The 24,381-nt window shown below is 41.4% G+C and overlaps 1 protein-coding gene across 3 annotated transcripts in view; it reads left to right on the top strand.

Moving 5' to 3' along the window:
* The window catches only part of map3k4 (mitogen-activated protein kinase kinase kinase 4), a 213,894-nt gene that overhangs the window by 29,810 nt on the left and 159,703 nt on the right, over nucleotides 1-24,381 (top strand). For all 3 annotated transcript variants that reach the window (XR_010018981.1, XR_010018982.1, XM_063056417.1), the window contains exon 2: nucleotides 7,297-7,475. Coding sequence is in view for 1 of the 3 variants with exons in the window: in XM_063056417.1 (XP_062912487.1) it covers nucleotides 7,297-7,475 (179 nt within the window). In the remaining 2 variants the exon portion in view is untranslated. The remainder of the gene's footprint in view (nucleotides 1-7,296; nucleotides 7,476-24,381) is intronic.

The following is a 24,381-nucleotide window of genomic DNA, read 5'->3' as shown; positions in this document are numbered from 1 at the left end:
TCTTGGTCTTTCCGTGACCATAATTTTTCTCAGTAAATTTTTCTGCAGAAGTGGTACGCCATTGCCTTCTGGGCGGTGTCTTTACAAGATGGGTGACCCCAGCCATTATCAATACTATTCAGAGATTGTCTGCCTGGCGTCAGTTGTCACATAACCAGGACTTGTGATTGAGCTGTTTATGCAGCCATCTATCACCTGCTCCTCTGTCTTCACGTGACCCCCGATGGGGGGAGGGGGTGAGGGGGGTGCGAAGCTGTTGCTACACCTTGGCCAATGTTGATCTGCAGACTAACGGAGGGAAGGAGAACCCTACACCTCCTTTGGTAAGAGACGTATCTCCACCCTGGTAATAATAGTACTTGATGAAATCCAAAATGTGCAACTGTATCGTCTGCTTATGTAGCAAGAAACATGAATTGAACGTAATAAATTTTGTTTATGAATTTACTTCCACATAGATTTGGTGAGAGCAACTTTATTTATTTAGCGATAGAGAACGGAACTGGCCCTTCCAGCGCAATGAGCCACACCGCCCAGCAACCCACCTAAATACACTATCCTAATCAGAGGACAATTTACTATGACCACCTGGAATTTGCTACTTGGACTGTGGAAGGAAAGCAGAGCACCTGGAGGAAACTATGCGGTCACAGGGGGAGTATGTTCTAACTCTTTACAAATGGCACCAAAGTTGAACTCCGAACACTGCTGTGCCAAATAGTAATAACATCGCGCTAACCATTTTGTTCCATAGGTCAGATTTTTGTGTAGTGATTGGTGAATCCTTTATTGAATTTTCGTTACGCCAACAGCTGTAATTCAGCATTGTTGAAATGGATAATCTAAACCTAATATAAGGTGTCTTGCAATACTGCATTAAATGGAAATTGCTCCAATTCAGAGTTCCAATTTCATCCTTGTGAACAAGGTTAAAGTTGTGTTTTCCCCTGAACAATAATGCATAATTTGGGCAGATGTTTGTTCATGTACTTCCTATTTTTGTAGGAAGAATTCAAAAATAGAATGTCTTTTGAACTAAAATGTTGGTGCATCGTGATCTTGGTGAGCTGTCTCATGATATGCCGATAAAAATGGATAGAGCAAGCTATTAAGAAGGTACGTGGTTTACTGGTCTTTGTTGCAAAAGTGATTTTAGTACAAAAGGAAACCCTTGCTGAAGTTGTATTGGATTTTACCGAGTCCTCACTTGAAGTCCTCCAAGAGGATCACAACCTTGTCGTAGGGTTTGGAGGCTTGCGTGTCTCAATGACCCGGAGAGCTATGTTGGCTGGAGTCAGGGCCTCGTGTTTTAATTCTTGATAGGGTCACCCTTGCCAAACAGGTCAAAGGGTAGAGGCTAGAGCAAGAGTGGTCCATCGATTCTCCAGATTCAATGGTTCAGCTCAGGGCTAACGAGCCTAACTGGTCAAAAAAGTTGTTACAGAAACAGCAATGAAGATGGAGAACCTTTAGTGCTGCCCTGAGCACCAGCGGCATATCGGGCAGTCAATAAGTTGCTTGAGGTACTGTGTGCCATTCTGCTGTCTTTCCAAAGAAAGACATCCAGGTGTCACTAATATTGATTCCCTGGATTGAAGGGATTGTCCCACAAGGAGAAAGTGGTTGAAGAGTGAATTGGCTTTGTGTTAAGTAAGCAAAGCGAATTCTTGCTAAGGTTGCAAGATCATACTTGAAATGGTGCAAACAGTTGTGGTTTCATTTAAGCAACTCCAGAAAATGTTCTGAAGCAGGTCTTTTTCACTTGAAACATTAACCATTTCTCTTTCCATAGATGCTGCTTGAGCAGCTGAGAGTTTCCAGTATTTTGTTATTGTAGAGAAGGTTTCCTAAGTTCTTTCCTAGGGTGAAGGAGTTGTGTGGTCATAACTTGTCCAGATGAGAGGTGGTCTTAGTGAAAGAAGGGGATTCTGAAAGGCCTTGACAGGAGAAATATGGCCAGGATTTTCCTGGCAGAAAGTCTAGAACTGGAAAGTGATGTGGGGGTGGCCTCATTTATCAGGTTTTCTAAGTAAGGAGCAGTCTGAAACATTTACTTTTTTGTGCTGTGGATGCCACTTTTAATATTAAGAATATTCAGACCAAAAATCTGAGTAGCCATTGATTTTATTGAATGAGTGGTCTACATATGTCATATGCTGGCTTAGCACCAGTTTAGTTTCTGATTTTAAAAATATTCTTAACCTCATATAGTATATATGAAGTAACTTTTATACGTCCTCTTGTGAATGATAAATGGCTCCCTCTAGTGAATAATAAATAGCCCCCTCTGTCTAGTACGATGCAGGCCATTTGTGGTTACTCTAAAACTTCCAGTGGTGGAAAGTAAATTAGTCAGTTACTTTAGACTGTGTACTTCAGAAATTTTAAGAGAGTAAAAGAATCGAGATGAAAATTACTATTGTCTAAAGGTTTCTTTTTAAAAAAATGCCAGCTAACTCTGAGTCATAATTCTTGTTATGCCTTGGGTTAGTAGCTCTGCATTTATCTTTGTAATTGAAAAATGTAAAACTGGGCATGATTATGGAGTGTAATCATCTTGGGCTTGTTTGCACATATTTAGTTTGTTTTGACTTTTGATTTAATGACAGAAATAACTTCATTGCAGTCAACCTATTATTGTCAACTAACATGTCTGAAAAAGTCAGAAAAACATACACTTTGTCTTCCTGAGAAGACTGAAACACATACAATGGAACATTTCTCTTTGCTGACCATCATTTTAAAAAAAAACACGTGAGATTCTGCAGATGCTAGAAATCCAGATTAACACAAGCACAACACTGGAGGAACTCAGCAGGTCAGGCGGCATTAATAGAGAGGAATAAACAGTCGGCGTTTTTGGGCCGAGTGTTTGAAATGTGTTTAAACTATTATTCATTTTGTCATTATGTGTACATCCTTAAGGCAAGAGGCAAAACTCTTGACTTTGACATATTGAGTTAATTAACCTAATCTGTTGCTGGGGACTGTAATATTTTGGAAATGCAATTTTATGATATGGTTCAGAGATATAAAACTACAGAATTGGTGGCCTTTCACCAGAAACCCTTAAGCAGTCTTAAATATATTTCCAATCAATTTCATTCTTGAGATTTGAATCAAGAAATTGTAGTGTGCACTTGGATAGATGGAAAAGCATGTTTTGCAGTGATCCAATAGAGGTCTTTGAACTGGACAACATAGCCACCCTCTGCCATTGTTCACTCCCTGCATGGACTAATGAATATGTTGATCTAGTGGGTGACAGAGATAGGTATTCCTCTGGTATGTTCTGTGGTTAGATAGCTGTTCTTATTTTAGACTTGTGTTTGAAGCTGCATGCATTAGGAGAGATCCTGAGAGACTGCCAGCAACTTGTCACAATAGCAGGACAAATATTTGTGATGTTTTACCTGTAGACAATATTGTTTACAGTGACATAATTTAAAACATAAGACATAGGAGCAGAATTAGGCCATTCCGTCCATCGAGACTGCTCTGCCATTCCATCATGGCTGATTTATTATCACTCTCAATCCCATTCTCCCACCTTCTCCCTGTAACCCTTGATATCCTTACTCATCAAGAACCTATTAACCTCTACTTTAAATATACCCAGTGACTTGGCCTCCACAGCTGTCTATGGCAATACAGTCTCTATATTCAGCACCCTCTAGCCAAAGAAATTCGTCATTATCTTTGTCCTAAAGGAAGGTCCTTCTACTCTGACGCTGTTTCCTCTGGTTCTAGATTCCCCCACTAGAAACATCCTCTTCACAATCACTCCATCTAAGCCTTTCAATATTCAATAGGTTTAAAGTTCAAAGTAAATTTTATTGTCAAAGTGTGTGTGTGTGTGCGCGTGCGTGTGTGCACACGCACACACCCTTGAGATTAATTTTCTTGTGGGCATACTTAATAAATCTGTTGAATAACTATAACAGAATCAATGAAAGACCACCCAACTGGGGCGTTCAACCAGAGTGCAGAAGACAATAAACTAAATACTAAGAAAATATGGAGAACATGAGATGAAGACTCCTTGAAATTGAGTCCATTGGTTGTGGGGACATTACAATGATGGGGCAGGTAAAGTTGAGTGAAGTTATCCCCTTTGGCATCAGGAGCCTGATGGTTGAAGGATGGTAACTGTTTCTGAACCTGGTGGTGCGAGTCCTAAGGCTCTTGTACTTTCTTCCTGACGGCAGCAGTGAGAAAAGAGCATGTCTTGGGTGGTGGGGGTCCCTGATGATGGATGCTACTTTCCTGCGACAGCTTTTCATGTAGATGTGCTGACTGGTTGGGAGAGCTTAACTCATGATGGACTGGGTCTTATCCACTACTTTTTTGTAGGATTTTCCATTCAAGGGCATTGATATTTCCATACCAGGCTATGATGTAGCCACTCAGTATACTCTCCAATAAACATTTTAGAAGTTTGTCAAAGTTTTAGACGTAATGCCAACGTTATGCCAAATCTCCACAAACTCTTGAAGTAAAGGAGCTGCTGTGCATTCTTCATAATTGCACTTACATGCTGGCCCAGGGCAGGTCTTCTGAAATAATAACACCTGGAATTTTGAAGTTGCTAACCCTCTCCACCTCTAACACTCCAGTGAAGACTGGCTCATGGACCTTTGGTTTCCTTCTGAAGTCTATAATCAGCTCCTTGGTCTTGCTGACATTGTGTAAGAGGTTGTTGTTATGACACCACTCAGCCAGATTTGCAATCTCCCCCCAAATGAGAACCACCCTCCCCCCCCATTCTTATAAACTCCAAGTTCGGGCTAGAGTTATCAAACTTTCCTCATACGTTAACCCTTTCATTCCTGGGATTATTGTCGTAAGCTTCTTCTGGGCCCTCTGCAATGCCAACATCTTTTTTTGTTGAGCCCAAAACTGTTCACAATATTTCAAGTAGTTTAATGATTATAGTTTTTGAAATATCAAAAGTGTGATTAAAAGGTATGGACTTTGAATTACAGTGTGTGCAAACAGCTTTTTATTGGAAGTGATTGTTGCACTTAATGTGTGTTATTAGTCTATATGTGTTTCTGAGCAGCCATTAACATCGTGCTAAAATAGCTACTAACAGTGTTTCAGAAAGTAGTGACTGATGAGGCAATTCGTTTGAGCAGTCTTGTAGTATATTTTGCAGGGAAATCCTAATTGATCTAATTCATTACACATGTGGAGGGAACAATTACGTTAGTTATTTTGACTGCACTCTGCAGAGTCTTGGTGAACTATAAATGCTAATCCTCATAAGATGTGCTAGGGTTACCCTCTTGCTCTCCTTTACATGCCTTGTGTACTCAAATATTTCTCATTTTTTTTCTTAACAGAGTTGTATCTGATCAGTGGTAAATGCTAATTCACTATCCTCTATCTTGATTCCACAATTATGGTTGTATAGTTTAAAAAATAAAATTGTTTTCTTTGCTCTACATCAACAAGACATGTTTTAGGATCAAGTCTTATAAGCCCTAAATATATCTGGGTCCAACTTACCTTCTATTTTCTCAGTTGATTAATTTGATTATATGTCTTATCCTTGTATTCACAAATTTGACGTTAGAAGTGCTTTCCAATGTTGCCTCAAATTCCTGGTCATTGATGTTATTTGCTGTACAAAAATTGTAATCACAATGCGAATATGCAATAATATATTTGGCCTAATGTTGTATCTATTCGGGTATACACTCAGTGGCTACTTTTTTAGGCACACCTATACACCAACTTGTTAATACAAGTATCTAATCAGCCTATTATGTGGCAGCAACTTGATGCATAAAACATGCAGACATGGTCAAGAGTAGGGGTTCCCAACCTGGGGTCCATGGTTAATGGTAGGAATCCATGGCACAAAGAAGGTAGGGAACCCCTGGTTGTCATCATCAGAATGGCGACTGAATGTGATTCAGGTGACTTTGACCATGGAATGATTGCTGACGCCAGACGAGGTGGTTTGAGTATCTCAGGAACTGCTGATCCTCTGGGATTTTCAGGCACAAATAAAGGCATCCGTTAGTCTTGTGAGACCATGGATCTGCGCCTGGAAAGTCTTCACTCTCCAGGGCGCAGGCCTGGGCCAGGTTGTATGGAAGACCAGCAGTTGCCGATGCTGCAAGTCTCCCCTCTCCACGACACCAATGTTGTCCAAGGGAAGGGCATTAGGACCCATACAGCTTGGCACCAGTGTCGTCGCAGAGCAATGTGTGATTAAGTGCCTTGCTCAAGGACACAACACGTTCCCTCGGCTGGGGCTCAAACTCACGACCTTCAGGTAGCTGGTCCAATGCCTTAACCACTTGGCTATGTGCCCACCATTTCTAGAATTTACAGAGTATGTTATGAGAAACAAAAAGCATCCAATGAGTGGCAGTTTTGTGGCAAAAATGCCTTCTTAATGAGGGAGGCCAGAGGAGAATGGTCAAACTGCTTCAAGCTGACTGGAAGGTGGCAGTAACTCAAATAACCACACATTACAACAGTGGTGTGCAGAAGAACATCTATGAACACACAACACCTTGAATCTTGAAGTGGATGGGCTAGAGCAGCAGAAGACCATGAACATGCACTCAATGGCTACTGCATGTACATTCAAGTTGTATTTGTCTAATGTCGTTTTATTTTACATACTTCTATTGCAATTTTTCTGGCATCTTCTTTCATATTTTATTGTGTGGTTTCCATTGTCCCATCCACCCCCACTAAACAGTTAATTCCTCCCACAGCTGCAGTTAACTTTTATTCAATGCTATGCTTGCTGTATCTCTATGGTATCATTGCCTCTTGGTAATTCAGATAGATGGGTATAGCAGGCTTCATGTACCACCTTTCTTTCACTTTATTTTGAGGCTGCTTTTAGCTTTGTGCAGTTTTTTTAAAGCATGTTTCATTGTAATATTTAGTATAGATAACGGTAACTTCATTTTTCTGCTCATGTAAAAGCTTCAGTATCAAACAGGATTTCTTATCAGTAGGACATGTTTTCTATGTACCTCTTCTGCATTCTTGTCATTTGTAAATATCACACTTCACATAAATTGTAAGTTAGTGTGTAGATTCAGATTCTGCTCATCACAAAGGAAATGCTGTCAACTGTGCAATGAACAACTTATTTTGAAGTTGTTCCCCACCCAACCATGTGTTGTGGTTCGGTTGCTTGATTTGTTAGTTGTGTACTTTTAATATGCATGAGTAGTCGTTTATCTCTTGCTCAAAGCAACATGGTTCTCTTTAATATGAATGGTTTGCAAAGCATGTTGAGCCTTTTTTTAATTCCTTTCTCAGGGAAGATGATGCTGATGTAGCTTCTGAAGATTCTGAACTGGAGAACTATTCTGATGAATCCAGCATTGAAGGTTTTTATGGAACTTCACCGCCTAGTACCCAAAGGCAGATGAAACGCATGTCAACTAAACATCACAGGAATAATTTGGGGAAAACAGTTAGTCGTTCTGGCAGTAAAGGTTAGTAAGTTGTAGAGTCTTACTTTGGTTTTTAGTAGTTCAATAACTGCAATGTAGATGAGTTGTTGGCAGGGTGGTATTGGGTTTGTATAATGCTAGATATTACTGGTAAAGGTGGTGAGATAGTTCTGAGTGGGTCTGGACTCTCTAAGGTTGACTTCACTTTACAAGTTGCAATGGAAACATTTTATTAGCTGGAGACATTGAAGCTTTTGCTTTTTTGCTCTTCAGTCAATCAGTGAATTATTTTACATTTGAACTGTGATTGCAGAAGCATAATGTTTTGGGAAAGATCTTGTTATTCTCCAGTCTACCAATTTGTATATCTTCTTGGATTCTCCTACAAATAGTTCTGCATCCTGTTTATGATGGCAATTGATATTGTTTATAGAAGGCTACTTGGTTCCTACAGTAAGATCTGTAACTTTAATTTCTTATTTTTGTTCTTATACATACCCATTTAAGGTAAGATTTCTCTCCCACTTGCTTCCCTCAAAGTCCTGGTGGTAATGTGTGGTGGCATTGTTTTGAGAAACAGCACAAGGCTTCTTCCATGTCTGCTGGCAACTACTTGTCCCTTGACCATAATGCACAGAAGCTGGTTACCTCACCATTGTCACTGGCATTTTCTATAATGTTTGAAGATCGGCTGCTGTTCACTTTTGTAAAGCACATCTTCCAAAGCCCTGTCAGAAGTTGTACATCTTTAGAGACATTGTTTGCCTTTGTTTTGTTTTGCTTAATCAGTTGGTGCTCTTCCTTGGGAGTAAGACTAAGCTGATCCTGGGCTTGTATATGCTGTAAAATGGAGCACTCTGGCAGTTGATGATCCTGTTACAATGTTCAAAGCCATCTCCATCCCTTCAGTCCTGAAACTGGTTTAGTATTGTCACATGTACCAAAATACGGTGAAAACTTGTCATGCATGTTGTTCGTATATATCAAATTTTTACACAATACATTGAGGTAAAAGAATGCAGAAGGAAATGTAATAGCTATGAAGAAAGTGTAGTGCAGGTAACCGTTGAGGTGTAAAATCATAATGAAGATTGGTGAGATCAAGAGACCATCTGATCATAATAATGAGCTATTTAGTAGTCCTATGATTGGGGGGGGGGCGGGTAGAAGGAAGAGACAAGGAAGGAACCTTCCTGGAGAAGCTTTTTTTCCTCTTTACAAGTATCTTGTGAAATGCATTCCACAAATGTAGATATAGCCCTACATCATTTTTCCATTCTCTTGAAGTTGACCCATTCTTGGTATTCTTGTTTCATAAATGCAAGAGGTTCTGCAGATGCTGGAAATCCAGAGCAACACATACTGAATGCTGTAGGAACAGGCGGAGAACAAAAACACTTGATGTTTCAGGTTGAGACCCTTCATCATGACCTTGTTTCATTGTGCTTTTCCATTCAATCTCTGACGTGGGTTGTACTTTTGAGGATGAGTTTGCCCTCTTTGTAGTCCATTCCCAATAGCTGCACAGCCTATTTTGGCAGTGACTAATGCTGCTGGCTAATAAGTGCAAGTAAACCAATGGCAAGATCTTGCTGGCCAGTGGGGCCATTTTCAATGGTAGAGCTGATTGTAAAATCGAAGCACAGTGCTTCACTACAGCGGCTATATTTCATTAGGAGTTTGAGGAGATTTGGTTTGTCAACTAAGACACTTGAAAACTTCTGCAAATATACAGTGGAGAGCATTCTGACTGGCTGCCTCATCGTCTGGTATGGGGGGGGCATGCGGTGTGGGGTTTGGCTACGGCACAAGATCGAAGTAAGTGGCAGAAACTTGTAAGATTAGTCAGCTCCATTATTGGTACCAGCCTGTGTAGTATCCAAGACGTCTTCGAGGAGTAGTGCCTCAGGAAGGTGGCATCCACCATTAAGAACCCTCACCACGCAGGACATGCCTTCTTCACACTGTTTACCATCAGGAAGGTGGGACAGAGGCCTGAAAGTACACGCTTAGTGATTCAGGAACAGCTTCTTCCCCTCTGCTGTCCAATTTCCAAATGGACACTGAACCCATGAACACTACCTCACTACTTCTTTTGCACTACTTATTTTAATTACTTAATAGACACGTATACTTACTGCAATTCAGTTTTTTCTTATTTATTTTGTATTCCATTGTGCTGATGCTGTAAATTTACCAAATTTCACAACATACGCCAGTGATATTAAACCTGATTCTGATTCGCTAACCACGTAGTCGATGGATTCCCATTAAACGATTTGAGCTAATCGCCACACTGGAAGAAAGTGTATAATCTAAGGCAACTTGTAGTTCTACTTCCAAAGTACTTTGACTATAATTAATTTGAGATGTCCTAAGGATGGTAAATTGTCTTTTTGGGTTGTGTACCTTCACTCTTGTATTGTTTCATTCCCTTGTCTCATTCCCACGCATACCACTCTGGCCAGCCTTTAGTTTTATCTGTTGGGGGAGTATTACAACAATGGTGTAGTATTTCCTTAGGCAGGAATTCTTGCAGGCTGTCCTGTTAGATCTGTTCTACGCTGTTCCATTTGTGTTTTGCTCACAAGTGGAAGTTTGAGCCCATCACAAGGCTGAGAAGTAAATAGAATGTTGAAAGAGTGTGAATTAAATTCAGAATTATGAATTTAGATGCAAATTGCCATAAGAAGTAGAAGCTGGTGGGGATGATATAATCCTTCAAGTCTACTCTGTCCAGTTAGATGATGGTTTAATTTACAAGCCACTCTTTGCAATGCCACGTTCATTAATTCCTTTGAGACTGAAAATCTATTGATCTTGGACTTTCTGACCACAGTTGATTGCAGAGCTTGCTGGAGAAGGGAATTCCAAATTTTGTGGAAAATTATCTCTGTGTCAGTTCTAGATAGTTGACCTCTTATCCTTAGACTATATTTCCTTTTATTTAAGGTCTCTATCCAGGGGATCCAACTACACAATTTCCATCATGTCAAGCTTTGTTGTCTTGCTGAAGTGTACATGATTCTCCCCCATTCATTTCACTGTTAAGACAGGAGTCAAACAAGGTCAAACTCATTGTGCCCACCCTACTTTCCATTATTGCTGCCATCCTTCATCATACTGGCCAAAACTTCCCATAGGGATTCTCCATTGTGTATAGAACAGACAACAAGCTTTCAATCTCAACTGCTTCAAGGCGAAGAACAAGGTCAGCACCACCACTATTATGGAGCTTCAGTATGCGGATGACAACGCCATCGCAGTACACTCTGAAGAATACCTCCAATGTATCCTGAATGCCTTTACCAAGACATAGGACTCTGGGTCTTGTCTTGAATATAAAAAAGACACAGACCCTATATCAGCCACTGCCCAACTAGCCATTTATCCATCCCTCCATAAAAGTTGATGATATCACCGTTGAAACTGTAGACCACTTTCCTTATCTTGCAGCATTCTCTGCTCAAAAGCAGGCATTAACTCTTAAGGAGTTAACATTTGCTGAGTAGTGCTAGTGGAGCGATGCAAGATTAAGGAAGAAGTCTTTGAAGACCTTGATCTACAGGTCCAAACAGAACTTTTGGTTTATAAAGCAGTCTTTCTATTACTGTATGACGCTGAATCATGGACACCTGAAAGCCCTTAGACAATACCACCAAAGATCCTTGGGAAGATTTTAAGGGTCAACTGAAAGAACATCAGAATTCAAAGTGAATTTTGTATCAAAATGCATATATGGCACCATATACAACCCTGCAATTCATTTTCTTGTGGGCATACTCAATAAATCCAGAATAGAATAATAACCATAATGAATTAATGAAAGAACACACCAACTTGGCCACTCACCAGTGAGTAAACTATAGCAAATACAGAAATAAAGAAGTAATAATAGATAAAAAAGCAATAAATGTCTAGAACACAACATGAAGAGCCCTTGAAAGTGAGTTCATAGGTTGTGGAAACTTTTCAGTGATGGGGTGATTGAAGTTATTCCTTTTGGTTCAAGTACCTGATGTTTGAGGGGTAATGACTATTCCTGAACCTGGTGGTGTGAGTCCTGAAGCTGCTGTACAATCTTCTTGATGGCAGTAGTGAGAAGAGAGTGTGTCCTGGGTTGTGGGGGTCCCTGAGGATGGATGCTGGATGGATGAATGAACACTCCATGTAATCTGCTCAATGGTGGGGAGGACTTTATTTATGATCGTCTGGGCCATATCCACTCATTTTGTAGAATTTTTCATTCAAGGGCATTGGTGTTTCTCTACCAGTCTGTGATGCAGCTGGTCAGTATACTCTCCACCACACATCTATAGAAGTTTGTCAAAGTTTTAGATGCCAAATCTTTACAAACTCCTAAGGAAGTAGAGGCACTGTCATGCTTTCTTCTAATTACAGTTGCGTGCTGGGCCCAGGACAGGACCTCTGAAATTATAACACAGGAATTTAAAGTTGTTGATATCTGATTCCAGTGAGAACTGCCTCATAGATCTCTGGTCTCCTCCTCCTGAAGTCAATAATCAGTTCCTTGGTCTTGCTGACATTGTGTAAGAGGTTGTTGTGGCACCACTGAACCAGATTTTAAATCTCCCTCCTTTATGCTGATTCATCATCACCTTGATTCAGCCTTCGAAAGTAGTGTCATCAGCAAACTTGACATTGAAGCTATACTTAGCCACACAGTCATAAATAGAAAGTGAGTAGAGCAGGGGGCTAAGCGCACAGCCTTGTGCTGATGGAGATTGTGGAGGAGATGTGCCTGGGGTCTGCACGTGAGGATCCAATTGCACAAGGAGGTATTGAGGCCAAGGTTTTGAAGCTTAATGATTAGTTTTGAGGGGATGATGGTATTGAATGCCTAGCTAAGAGCACCCTGATGTACGCATCTTTATTGTTCAGACATGACAGGGTTGAGTGAAGAGCCAATGAAATGACATCTGTTGTGGACCTTTTGCTCTGGTAGGCAAATTGGAGTGGATCCAAGTAGTTTCTCAGACAGGAGTTGATATGTTTCGTCACCAGCCTTTCAAAACACTTCTGCACTGTGGATGCAAGTGCTACTGGATGATAGTCATTGAGGCAGGTTAATGCATACATCTAAGGCATTGGTATAATTAAAGTCTGCTTGAAGCAGTTGGGTACCTCAAACTGCTGAAGCAAGAGGCTAAAGATGTCAGTGAACACTCCAGCCAGTTGAATGGCACAGGTACCCTGTCTGGGCCGGATGCTTTTCACGGGTTCACTCTCCTAAAGGTTGCTCACATGTCGGGCTCAGAGACTGAAATCACAGGATCAATATAGGCTGCAGGAGTTTGTGATGGCTCCTCCATGATTTGACAGTCAAAGCAAACATAGAAGACATTGAGTTCATCTGGAAGTGAAACCCTGCTGTTGCCAATGTTGCTTGATTTTACTTCATAAGAGGTGGTGGCATTCAAGACCTGCCACTGTCGGCCACCCTTCATTGACAATAGCTTAGTTTGGAATTGCTACTTCACCCGTGAGATGGCTTTCTGGAGATCATATCTGGAGATCATACCTTGACCTCTTATAACTTGCTTGGTCATGGATCCATTATTCCCAGTTGAAGGAAGGTCATCGAATCCCTGATGGGCAAAAAAGATGACGTTAAAGATGACATCAGAATCAGCCTGAAGAAATTCAACATTGTATCTAAAAACTAGGAAAGTATTGCTCTCAGTAGGTACACCTGGAGGAAATCCGTTCAAGTGGGAGCTGCGCTACATGAGAACGACCTGTGCTGTACTGTAGAGAATAAGCAGCAGCTATGAAAGGAGCAACTGAACAAACAAAAGACCCAACCAGTAACCGTTACCACCACTTACTCTTGTCTGCGCTGAACTAGAATATGTGGATTCCAGGTCGGTCTCTCATCTACCTAAGGGGTTGTCTATCACAAACATGAGAAATCTGAAGTTACTGGAAATCCAAAGCAATACACACCAGACACTGGAGGAACTCAGCAGGTCAGGCAGCATTTATGGAAAAGAGTAAATAGTTGACATTTTGGGCCAAGACCCTTCTTCAGGACGGAGAAGGAAGGGGGAAGATGCCAGAATAAAAAGGTGGGGGGAGGGAAAAGAGACCAACCAAAAGGTAAACAACAGGAATTCTGCAGATGCTGGAAATTCAAGCAACACACATCAAAGTTGCTGGTGAACGCAGCAGGCCAGGCAGCATCTATAGGAAGAGGCGCAGTCGATGTTTCAGACCGAGACCCTTCGTCAGGACTAACCGTTCTTCCTTAGCTTCTAACTACTCGCGTTAATAAACTGTTGTGCTAGTACTAAAGTCTAAGCAAATTCCATTTTATAACACGAGGCATAACTATACCAAATTTTGATTTTGTGTATCCAACATTTCACCAAGTAATTAGTCTACATTTAAGCACTTATTTAAAAATGTAATATAAAATTAATGTTTAGTCATTTTAACTGCACAGTGCATCATTGCTGTTTCCTTTGTTTCATTTCTTTTCTATGTTTCATACTTTGGGTTCAGCATTTCACCATTTAAGACCATTTTAAAAAAGTGCCCAGTCCATTGTGAACGTAAAGAGACAATATTAAAATTGGTCAAAGGGTTTCAGTACAGTGCATAGCACAGAAATAGAAATGCAACAAAGAAGCTTTTTAGAGGCTAGCAAGATCATTCTTTTAAGGGAGTTGCAGAAAACTCTGAAAAAGATTTTGATAAATTGAGAAGAGATGAACTATTTTCATTGACATTAGGTTTGGTAACTTTCTGTACTATGATTCTTTAAATTTCAAATCAGGGATAATGATGTGTGAAAGCTTATTATTTAAGAGCTTATTATTAAGTTTTTAAAATATCTGGTTTTGTTTACTTTGATTTTTTGCACATATCTAGTAAAACTTTGCCAGAATTCAAAATCTGTAGTGACTTGCTCTAGAGAGGGGGAAAGATTAATTATTGAGATTAAATTACAAGTTTTAATTATTAGAACTTGACATTGAGAAGGAGCTTCAATTATTTCCTATCAGTTGCAGTTTGTTGATGAATTATCAACTGTGATAATGCACTTGATATTAAGTTCTCAACAAGTCTGCAAGCAAGTATCTGGTGGTCTGTCAGTCCGTTCTTACATGTACAAAAAGTAGTTGGAGGCTTGTAAAATGTTGAAGAAATGTAAAGTATCCATTTTGTGGTTGGTTGATTGAGTGTTCTCATAGAGTGTGGATGGTATTTGGTTTGCTGACTACGAAGGTCTAAACTCACAAACCTTAAGACCCTACTGATAAAGATATTTTTGGGTATCCTCACTAAAGGGAGTTATACTGTAGTTACCTACTCTTGAAAGACTAGTTCACTTTCCTGTTTAGCCTCCACAGCCAGTTTCACTGCTAATACCCATTATTTAAGTGGTGAGTCACCTTTCCTATGAAGTGAAAACACTTCCAGCTATCAAAGTAGTTTAAATACAGTTCAAATATTTATTGTGATACCTGTTTAAATTCAGACAAAATTCTAAAAACGCATTTAAAACTCAGGGTTGTTCTATCTTTAAAGATGTCCAAGTTACAAAGAATTTCTAAAACAAAGGATTTCCAAAAATCACAAAATCCTGTAAGCTAAAATGACATAACAGTGAGTTGCAGACAGACGAAATGAAAGGCAGAGGAATGGATTCCAGTTCTCTGTCTTTCTGTAATTTTTCTTGATGTTTCTGGGCCATTCCTAATAACCCTGACTACTCTCTACACTTATACTGTTTTCTGCCACTTGAGTGCCTTCACACTTATGTAATTTTTCAGATACCTCTTTACACAAGTGGTCTAATAGCTTCTGGAGACAGAATGCCCAGAGCCCCATAATTAATGCTGTGAAGCTGACACACAAGCTTTCTAGCTATTAACAGATCAGATTTGATCTGCACGAGCTGTGATCTATAGACAGCTTGTTTGCAAAGCTGTCCTTTAAATTTCAGACTGATTATTGCTTTCCATTTACATTAAAAACTGAAGACTGCAAGCAGCTGAATAAAGAATATTGGTTGGAAATTTATCTCACTCAAAAGCAACCCTTTGATCTCTAGAAGTTTCAGCTGCTATGTTAGAAAGCTGAGCTTGGCAAAATAGAAAGATCCCCTGCTGCTGGACGGTGAATATCCATCACAAGAAAGCTAAACCATCCAAATTGTGAAGTTCCGCAAAGACTAAATTGGATGAACAGTTTGATTTTTGAAACTAGAGTATATTAAAGACCTTATTGGAAACATTTTGCTTGAACTGTTACTGACTGAATAAGAATGTAATGTTGATCTTTTTTTAATTTTAAAATTCTATTCAAGTTTGTTATTGATGGTCTCTTAATCCAAATGACTTTCACCACATTTAGCAACACATTCATACTCAACGATTCAGGAATAGTTTCTTCCCCTCTGCCATCAGATTTCTGAATGGACATTGAACAGCTGCAAAAAAAAAGTTTGTGAACCCTTTGCAATTACCTGGTTTTCTGCATTAATTACTGATAAAATGTGGTCTGATCTAAGTCGCAGTAATAGATGAACGCAATCTGCCTAAAACAATAACACAAATAATTTTACTACTTCTCATCAATATTGAGTACACCATTTAAACAATCATAGTCTAGGTTCAAAAAAGTGTGTGAACCTCTTTAATGTCTTCTACAAAAGTATTTGGAATCACGTGTTCCAATCAGTGAGTTGAGATTGGAGGTGTGGGTTGTAGAGGTGCCCTGCCCTATTTTAAAAAAAAAAGACACACAAAGTCAGGTTACTGACAGAGCCTGCTCTTCTCAAGAAAGATCTGTTTATGTGCACCATGCCTTGATCAAAATGACTTTCAGAGGACCTTAGTATTGTACAGATATATGAAGCTGGAAAAGGCTGCAAAAGCATTTCTAAAGACCTGAGTGTTCATCAAGAGAAATTGTCTACAAGTGGAGAAAACTCAGTACTGTTGTTACTCTTCCCCAGGAGTGGGCGTCCTTTAAAGATCACACCAAGAACACAATGTACAATGCTGAAGGAGGTGAAAAAGAACCCAAGGGTAACAGCAAAAGACCTGCAGAAATTTCTAGAACTGCTAAAGTCTCCGTCCATGTTTACTAAAAGAAAAACTGAACAAGAATGGTATTCATGGAAGGACACCACGTACTACAATGCTTCTGGGACAATGTTCTGTGGACAGATGAGATACAAGTTGAACTTTTTGGTAGAAATGCACATTGCCATGCTTGGAGTCAAAAGGGCACTGCACACCAACAACAAAGCCTCATCCCAACTGTGAAGCGTGGTGGAAGGAGCATCATGGTTTGAGGCTGCTTTGCTGCCTCCAGGCCTGGACAGCTTGCAATCGTTGAAAGAACAATTCAAAATTGTATCAAGACATTTTACAGGAGGACATCAGGGTAGAGGTCCGTCACCTGAAGCTTATTAGAAGTGGATAACGCAACAAGACAGTGATCCAAAACCCAAGAGTAAATCAACAGCAATAGTTTAAAAAGAAGAAAATTCATGTTTTGAATTGGCCAAGTCAGAATCCAGACTTTAACCCATTTGAGATGCTGCGGCATGACTTGAAGAGGGCTGTTTACGCAAGGTATTCCAGAAATATTGATGAACTGAGGCAGTTTTGTATGGAGGCATGATCTAAAATTCCTCCTCACCGTTGTGCTAGTCTTGATCAGCAGCCACAGGAAACATTTGATGGAGGTTATTGCTACTGAAGGAGGTTCCACCAGTTATTAAATATAAGAGTTTGCATGCTTTTACCAGCCTGGACTGTGAATGATTAAATAGTGTGTTTAATAAAGGCATGAAAAGCACAATTGTTTGTGTGTTATTAGTTAAGGCAGATTGTGTTTGCCTATTGTGATTTGAAGATCAGACCATATTCTATGAGTAATTAAAGCAGAAAACCAGGTAATTGCAAAGGGTTCACAAACGTTTTCTTGCAGCTGTGTGTGTATAAAAAAAATTTCACAACATATACCGGTGATATTAAACCTGATTCTGATTCTAAATCTGCAAAAGAATTTTGATAATTGTAATTTAAGCTGTAACATCATGAATTTTAGTACTTAATTTGAGTCCCTGGGCTGTAGTAATGCTTGACTTATTTGGCTCTGGGCATTCTAGCTTTGCCTTCCATTATATCTTTCAGTTCAGTGCCTCTTCCAGTAGCAATTTTTTAAAAAAATGTTTGACCTGCAGTGTGGCATGTTAATTAACAGGTTCTAATTTTTGCCCAGAGTAACAAACTTAGGTTGAGTTTACCAACTGTGATCAATTCTGATCACAGATTCTGATGAAGGGCTTTGGCATGAAATGTTGGCTCTTTATTCCTCTCCTGCCTGACCTGCTAAGTTCCTCCAGCAGTTTATGTGTGTTGTTCTGGATTTCCAGCACCTACAGAATCTTTTGATTTTAGAGAAGTTATTCAACGTGCCAATCTGGATATGACCCAAAGAGCACTGTACTTTGAATGGTAAAGTCATCTGCAGTACCTATAGCATTAATTTTGGTTATATAAATTTTGATCATGTGCCGCTTTCAATAAAACCATTATTGGCAAAATCTGGAGCTCAAATTAAAAAAAAAAGTCTTGAGGCATTTTCTGAACATAACTGTTTTGGATTTATTATTCTGAAGTAAAATTGTACTTTTAATTTAATCTTGTGTGAGAGCTATTTCCTATCTCAAGTGTGATTAAATCTGAAACATGATGGTAAATATGTTTAATCTTTTTTTTGGTAATACTGCAGTATTGGTTGTAGCATAATAGAAAGCCACAAAGGAAAAATGTGGCTAACTAGACAAGTTAGAGATTACATTAGATCAAAGGGAACTGTTCTTATACTGCCAAAAGGAACCAAGGGTTAGTAAAGCTTCAGAATTTAGCAAAGGCTGATCAAGGCATTGGTAAGTACAAAGAATATGGAAGTATTAAAATGAAAACGGTAGCTTCTGTAGATAGGGGAAAAGGTTAGCTTAACTTGATGAGAAACACAAGAGGTTCTGAAGATGCTGAAAATCCAGTGTAACACACAGAAAATGCTGAAGGAACTTGGCAAGCCTGGTAACATTTATGTAGCGTTTCTGGCCGAAACGTTGACTCTTTACTTCTCTCCATAAATGTTGCCTGATCTGCTGAGGTCCCCCAGCATTTTGTGCGAACTAATATTGGCTGGGCCTTATACTCGTGTACAGGAGAAAACCTACAGATACTGGGAATCTAAAACAGAAAATATTCAGCAGGTCAGGCCTCATTCAGAAAGGAAAATGCAGAGAACTAATTTTTGTCCTTGCTAAAGGACAGAAAACTTGGAAGTGGTGGAGGAAAGTAAGTCTGGAATGAATGAAATTAACTTTTTAAAAAAAAGTGTTGAGAAATGAACAGAACTGAAAGTCAAATCTCTAAGACCTGATGACCTGTCTGGATCCTTGCTTTTGGCATGCTAGTACATCCACAAATTAAGCAGCAAATGTAACTCTACTATCTTGAGAAAGGCAGGAGAGAAAAACTGAGCCAGTGTTCAAGTGGAATGACCTATAACAGAATAACCTATAAACCCGCCAATAAGGGGGGTGCTGTTGTAGTCTGGCGTACTGACCTCAACCTTGCCGAGGCACAGCGACAACTCGCGGATACCTCCTCTTATTTACCCCTCGATCGTGACCCCACTAAGGAGCACCAGGCCATTGTCTCCCACACCATCACCGATTTTATCTGCTCAGGGGATCTCCCATCCACTGCTACCAACCTTATAGTTCCCACACCTCGCACTTCCCGTTTCTACCTCCTACCCAAGATCCACAAACCTGCCTGTCCTGGCCGACCTATTGTCTCAGCTTGCTCCTGCCCCACCGAACTCGTTTCTGCATACCTCGACACGGTTTTATCCCCCCTTGTTCTATCCCTTCCTACCTATGTTCGTGACACTTCTCACGCTCTTAAACTTTTCGATGATTTTAAGTTCCCTGGCCCCCACCGCTTTATTTTCACCATGGATGTCCAGTCCCTATATACTTCCATCCCCCATCAGGAAGGTCTCAAAGCTCTATGCTTCTTTTTGGATTCCAGACCTAATCAGTTTCCCTCTACCACCACTCTGCTCTGTCTAGCGGAATTAGTCCTTACTCTTAATAATTTCTCCTTTGGCTCCTCCCACTTCCTCCAAACTAAAGGTGTAGCTATGGGCACCCGTATGGGTCCTAGCTATGCCTGCCTTTTTGTTGACTTTGTGGAACAATCTATGTTCTGTGCCTATTCTGGTATCTGTCCCCCACTTTTCCTTCGCTACATCGACGACTGCATTGGTGCTGCTTCCTGCACGCATGCAGAACTCGTTAACTTTATTAACTTTGCCTCCAACTTTCACCCTGCCCTCAAGTTTACCTGGTCCATTTCCGACAACTCCCTCCCCTTTCTAGATCTTTCTGTCTCTGTCTCTGGAGACAGCTTATCCACTGTTGTCTACTATAAGCCTACTGACTCTCACAGCTATCTGGACTATTCCTCTTCTCACCCTGTCTCTTGCAAAAACGCCATCCCCTTCTCGCAATTCCTCCGTCTCCGCCGCATCTGCTCTCAGGATGAGGCTTTTCATTCTAGGACGAGGGAGATGTCCTTTTTTAAAGAAAGGGGCTTCCCTTCCTCCACTATCAACTCTGCTCTTAAACGCATCTCCCCCATTTCACGTACATCTGCTCTCACTCCATCCTCCCGCCACCCCACTAGGAATAGGGTTCCCCTGGTCCTCACCTACCACCCCACCAGCCTCCGGGTCCAACATATTATTCTCCGTAACTTCCGCCACCTCCAATGGGATCCCACCACTAAGCACATCTTTCCCTCCCCCCCCCCTGCTTTCCGCAGGGATCACTCCCTACGTGACTCCCTTGTCCATTCGTCCCCCCCATCCCTCCCCACTGATCTCCCTCCTGGCACTTATCCGTGTAAGCGGAACAAGTGCTACACATACCCTTACACTTCCTCCCTTACCACCATTCAGGGCCCCAGACAGTCCTTCCAGGTGAGGCGACATTTCACCTGTGAGTCGGCTGGGGTGATATACTGCGTCCGGTGCTCCCGATGTGGCCTTTTATATATTGGTGAGACCCGATGCAGACTGGGAGACCGCTTTGCTGAACATCTACGCTCTGTCCGCCAGAGAAAGCAGGATCCCCCAGTGGCCACACATTCCATTTCCACATCCCATTCCCATTCTGACATGTCTATCCACGGTCTCCTCTACTCTAAAGATGAAGCCACACTCCGGTTGGAGGAGCAACATCTTATATTCCGTCTGGGTTGCCTCCAACCTGATGGCATGAACATCGACTTCTCTAACTTCGGCTAATGCCCCACCTCCTCCTCGTACCCCATCTGTTACTTACTTTTATACACACATTCTTTCTCTCACTCTCCTTTTTCTCCCTCTGTCCCTCTGAATATACCCCTTGCCCATCCTCTGGGTTCGCCCCCCCCGTCTTTCTTCCTGGACCTCCTGTCCCATGATCCTCTCGTATCCCTTTTGCCAATCACCTGTCCAGCTCTTGGCTCCATCCCTCCCCCTCCTGTCTTCTCCTCTCATTTTGGATCTCCCCCTCCCCCTCCAACTTTCAAATATCTTACTCACTCTTCCTTCAGTTAGTCCTGACGAAGGGTCTCGGCCTGAAACGTCGACTGCACCTCTTCCTGGAGATGCTGCCTGGCCTGCTGCATTCACCAGCAACTTTGACGTGTGTTGCTATAACAGAATTGGCCAGTTTTAATACAGAATGAATTACCCAAGTCTGTAGAATCTGATAGTAAGTGGATGTCTGCAATCTGCCCAGCCAATGGTACAGAGAGTCACAGATAGATAAGTTTAAGTGGGGCAGAATTCAAATGACAGGCTTTCTTAAACTGCATGTCCACTTTGTATACTGTTTGTGTTGAGTTTCTCTTCTGTGGAAGTGAGTTAATCGTACTCTCTGGCAGTAGTCTAGTAAGTTTTGGAAGCACTCTTGCTCCTTGAATGGTGGAAAGGAAGGGCAGATATTGCCCCTCATGTAGTTGCCTGAGAAAATGCTATAAGGGGAGGGGTGGGTAGTGGGCATGGAAAAATTGACCAGAAGGCTGCACAAATAATGGTCCCCTCAGAATACTGAAAGGGGATTTAAAAAAAAATTTTTTTTTTTTTTGTTCAGTTTGTTTAGAGTAGAGAGAATGCCAGGCAGGATGTTGGAATGCTGCTCTTGCAGGATGTGGGAAGTCAGGGAGCCCTCCGGTGTCCCTGACAACGACACCTGCAAGAAGTGCATCCAGCTGCAGCTCCTAACAAACCGCGTTAGGGAACTGGAGCTGGAGCTAGATGACCTGCGGATCATTCGGGAGAATGAGGAGATTATAGATCGTAGCTACAGGGAGGTAGTTATGCCAAAGGAGCAGAGGATGGGAAATTGGGTCACTGTCAGGCAAGGGAAGAGGAAAGGGCAGGCAGAGCAGGGTTCCCCTGTGGCCATTCCCCTCAACAACAAGTATACTGCATTGGATACTGTTGGGGGGATGACTTACCTGGGACAAGCTGCAATAGCCGGATCTCTGGCACTGAGTCTGGCTCTGCAGTGCAGAAGGGTGGGGGAAAAAGAGGAGAGTGGTAGTGATCGGGGGCTCAATAGTTAGAGGTGCAGATAGGAGGTTCTGTGGTTGTGACAGAGAATCCAGGATAGTTTGTTGCCTCCTGGGTGCCAGGGTCAAGGATGTCTCTGATCGATTGCATGACATTCTGAAGTGGGAGGGTGATCAGCCAGATGTCGTGGTGCACATCGGTACCAATGACATAGCAAGGAAGAGTGAGGAGGTCCTGGAGAGTGAGTATAGAGAGCTTGGTAGGAAGTTGAAAAGCAGGACCTCGAGGGTGGTAATCTCAGGATTGCTACCTGTGCTACGTGCCAGTGAGGGTAGGAATAGGATGCACTGGAGGATGAACAAGTGGCTGAGGAACTGGTGTAGGGGGCAGGGTTTGAGATTTCAGGATAATTGGGACCTCTTCTGGGGCAGGTGGGACCTGTACAAGAGAGACGGGTTACACTTGACGGGTTACACAGGGGGACCAATATCCTTTCAGGGAGGTTTGTAGTGCTATTGGGGAGGCTTTAAACTAGATTTGCAGGGGGATGGGAACCAGAGTGCCAGAGCTGACAGTGTGGCTGGGGTGAAAATAAATGATGTTAAAAGTTCAAGCAAATCCACTAATAGAAAGATTGTGAGTGGTGGTAAAAGTTTTCTGAGGTGTATATACTTCAATGCTAGGAGTATTGTGGGGAAGGAGGATGAGTTGAGGGCGTGGATTGACACGTGAAGTTAATGACGTTATAGCAATTAGTGAAACTTGGCTACAGGAGGGGCAGGACTAGCAGCTTAATATTCCAGGGTTCCGATGTTTCAGATGTGATCGAGGCAGAGAAATGAAAGGTGGGGGAGTAGCATTGCTTGTTAGGGAAAATATTACAGCAGTGCTCAGGCAGGACAGATTAGAGGGCTTGTCTACTGAGCCCTTATGGGTGGAGCTGAGAAACAGGAAAGGTATGGCCACATTAGTGAGATTGTATTACAGACCACTCAATAGTCAACTAGAATTGGAAGAGCAAATCTGCAGAGAGATAGCAGGCAACTGCAGGAAACATAAAGTTGTAGTGGTAGGGGATTTTAATTTTCCATATATTGATTGGGACTCCCATACTGTTAGGGGTCTAGGTGGTTTAGAGTTTGTAAAATGTGTTCAGGAAAGTTTTCTAAATCAATATATAGAGGGACCTACTAGAGGGGATGCAATATTGGATCTCCTGTTAGGAAACGAGTTAGGACAAGTGACGGAAGTCTGTGTAGGGGAGCACTTTAGTTCCAGTGATCATAACACCATTAGTTTCAACTTGATCATGGACAAGGATAGATCTGGTCCTAGGGTTGAGGTTCTTAACTGGAAGAAGGCCAAATTTGAAGAAATGAGAAAGGATCTAAAAAGTGGATTGGGATAGGTTGTTCTCTGGCAAGGATGTGATCGGTAGGTGGGAAGCCTTCAACGGAGAAATTTTGAGAGTGCAGAATTTGTATGTTCCTGAGAGGATTAAAGACAAAGTGAATAGGAATAAGGAACCTTGGTTCTCAAGGGATATTGCAACTCTGATAAAGAAGAAGAGGGAGTTGTATGACATGTATAGGAAGCAGGGAGTAAATAAGGTGCTTGAGGAGTATAAGAAGTGCAGGAAAATACTTAAGAAAGAAATCAGGAGGGCTAAAAGAAGACATGAGGTTGCCTTGGCAGTCAAAGTGAAGGATAATCCAAAGAGCTTTTACAGGTGTATTAAGAGCAAAAGGATTGTAAGGGATACAATTGGTCCTCTTGAAGATCAGAGTGGTCGGCTATGTGCGGAACCAAAGGAAATGGGGGAGATCTTAAAAAAATAGGTTTTTTGAGTCTGTATTTACTAAGGAAACTGGCATGAAGTCTATGGAATTAAGGGAAACAAGTAGTGAGATCATGGAAACTGTACAGATCGAAAAGGAGGAGGTCCTTGCTGTCTTGAGGAAAATTAAAGTGGATAAATCCCCGGGACCCGACAGGGTGTTCCCTCGGACCTTGAAGGAGACTAGTGTTGAAATTGCGGGGGCCCTGGCAGAAATATTTAAAATGTCGCTGTCTACAGGTGAGGTGCCGGAGGATTGGAGAGCGGCTCATGCTGTTCCGTTGTTTAAAAAAGGATTGAAAAGTAATCTGGGAAATTATAGGCCAGTAAGTTTAACGTCGGTAGTAGGTAAGTTATTGGAGGGAGTACTAAGAGACAGAATCTACAAGCATTTGGATAGACAGGGACTTATTAGGGAGAGTCAACATGGCTTTGTGTGTGGTAGGTCATGTTTGACCAATCTATTGGGAGTTTTTCGAGGAG

Source organism: Mobula hypostoma, chromosome 8, assembly GCF_963921235.1.
Source record: "Mobula hypostoma chromosome 8, sMobHyp1.1, whole genome shotgun sequence".
NCBI lineage: Eukaryota > Metazoa > Chordata > Chondrichthyes > Myliobatiformes > Myliobatidae > Mobula > Mobula hypostoma.
This window is presented reverse-complemented; position numbering and strand designations above follow the sequence as displayed.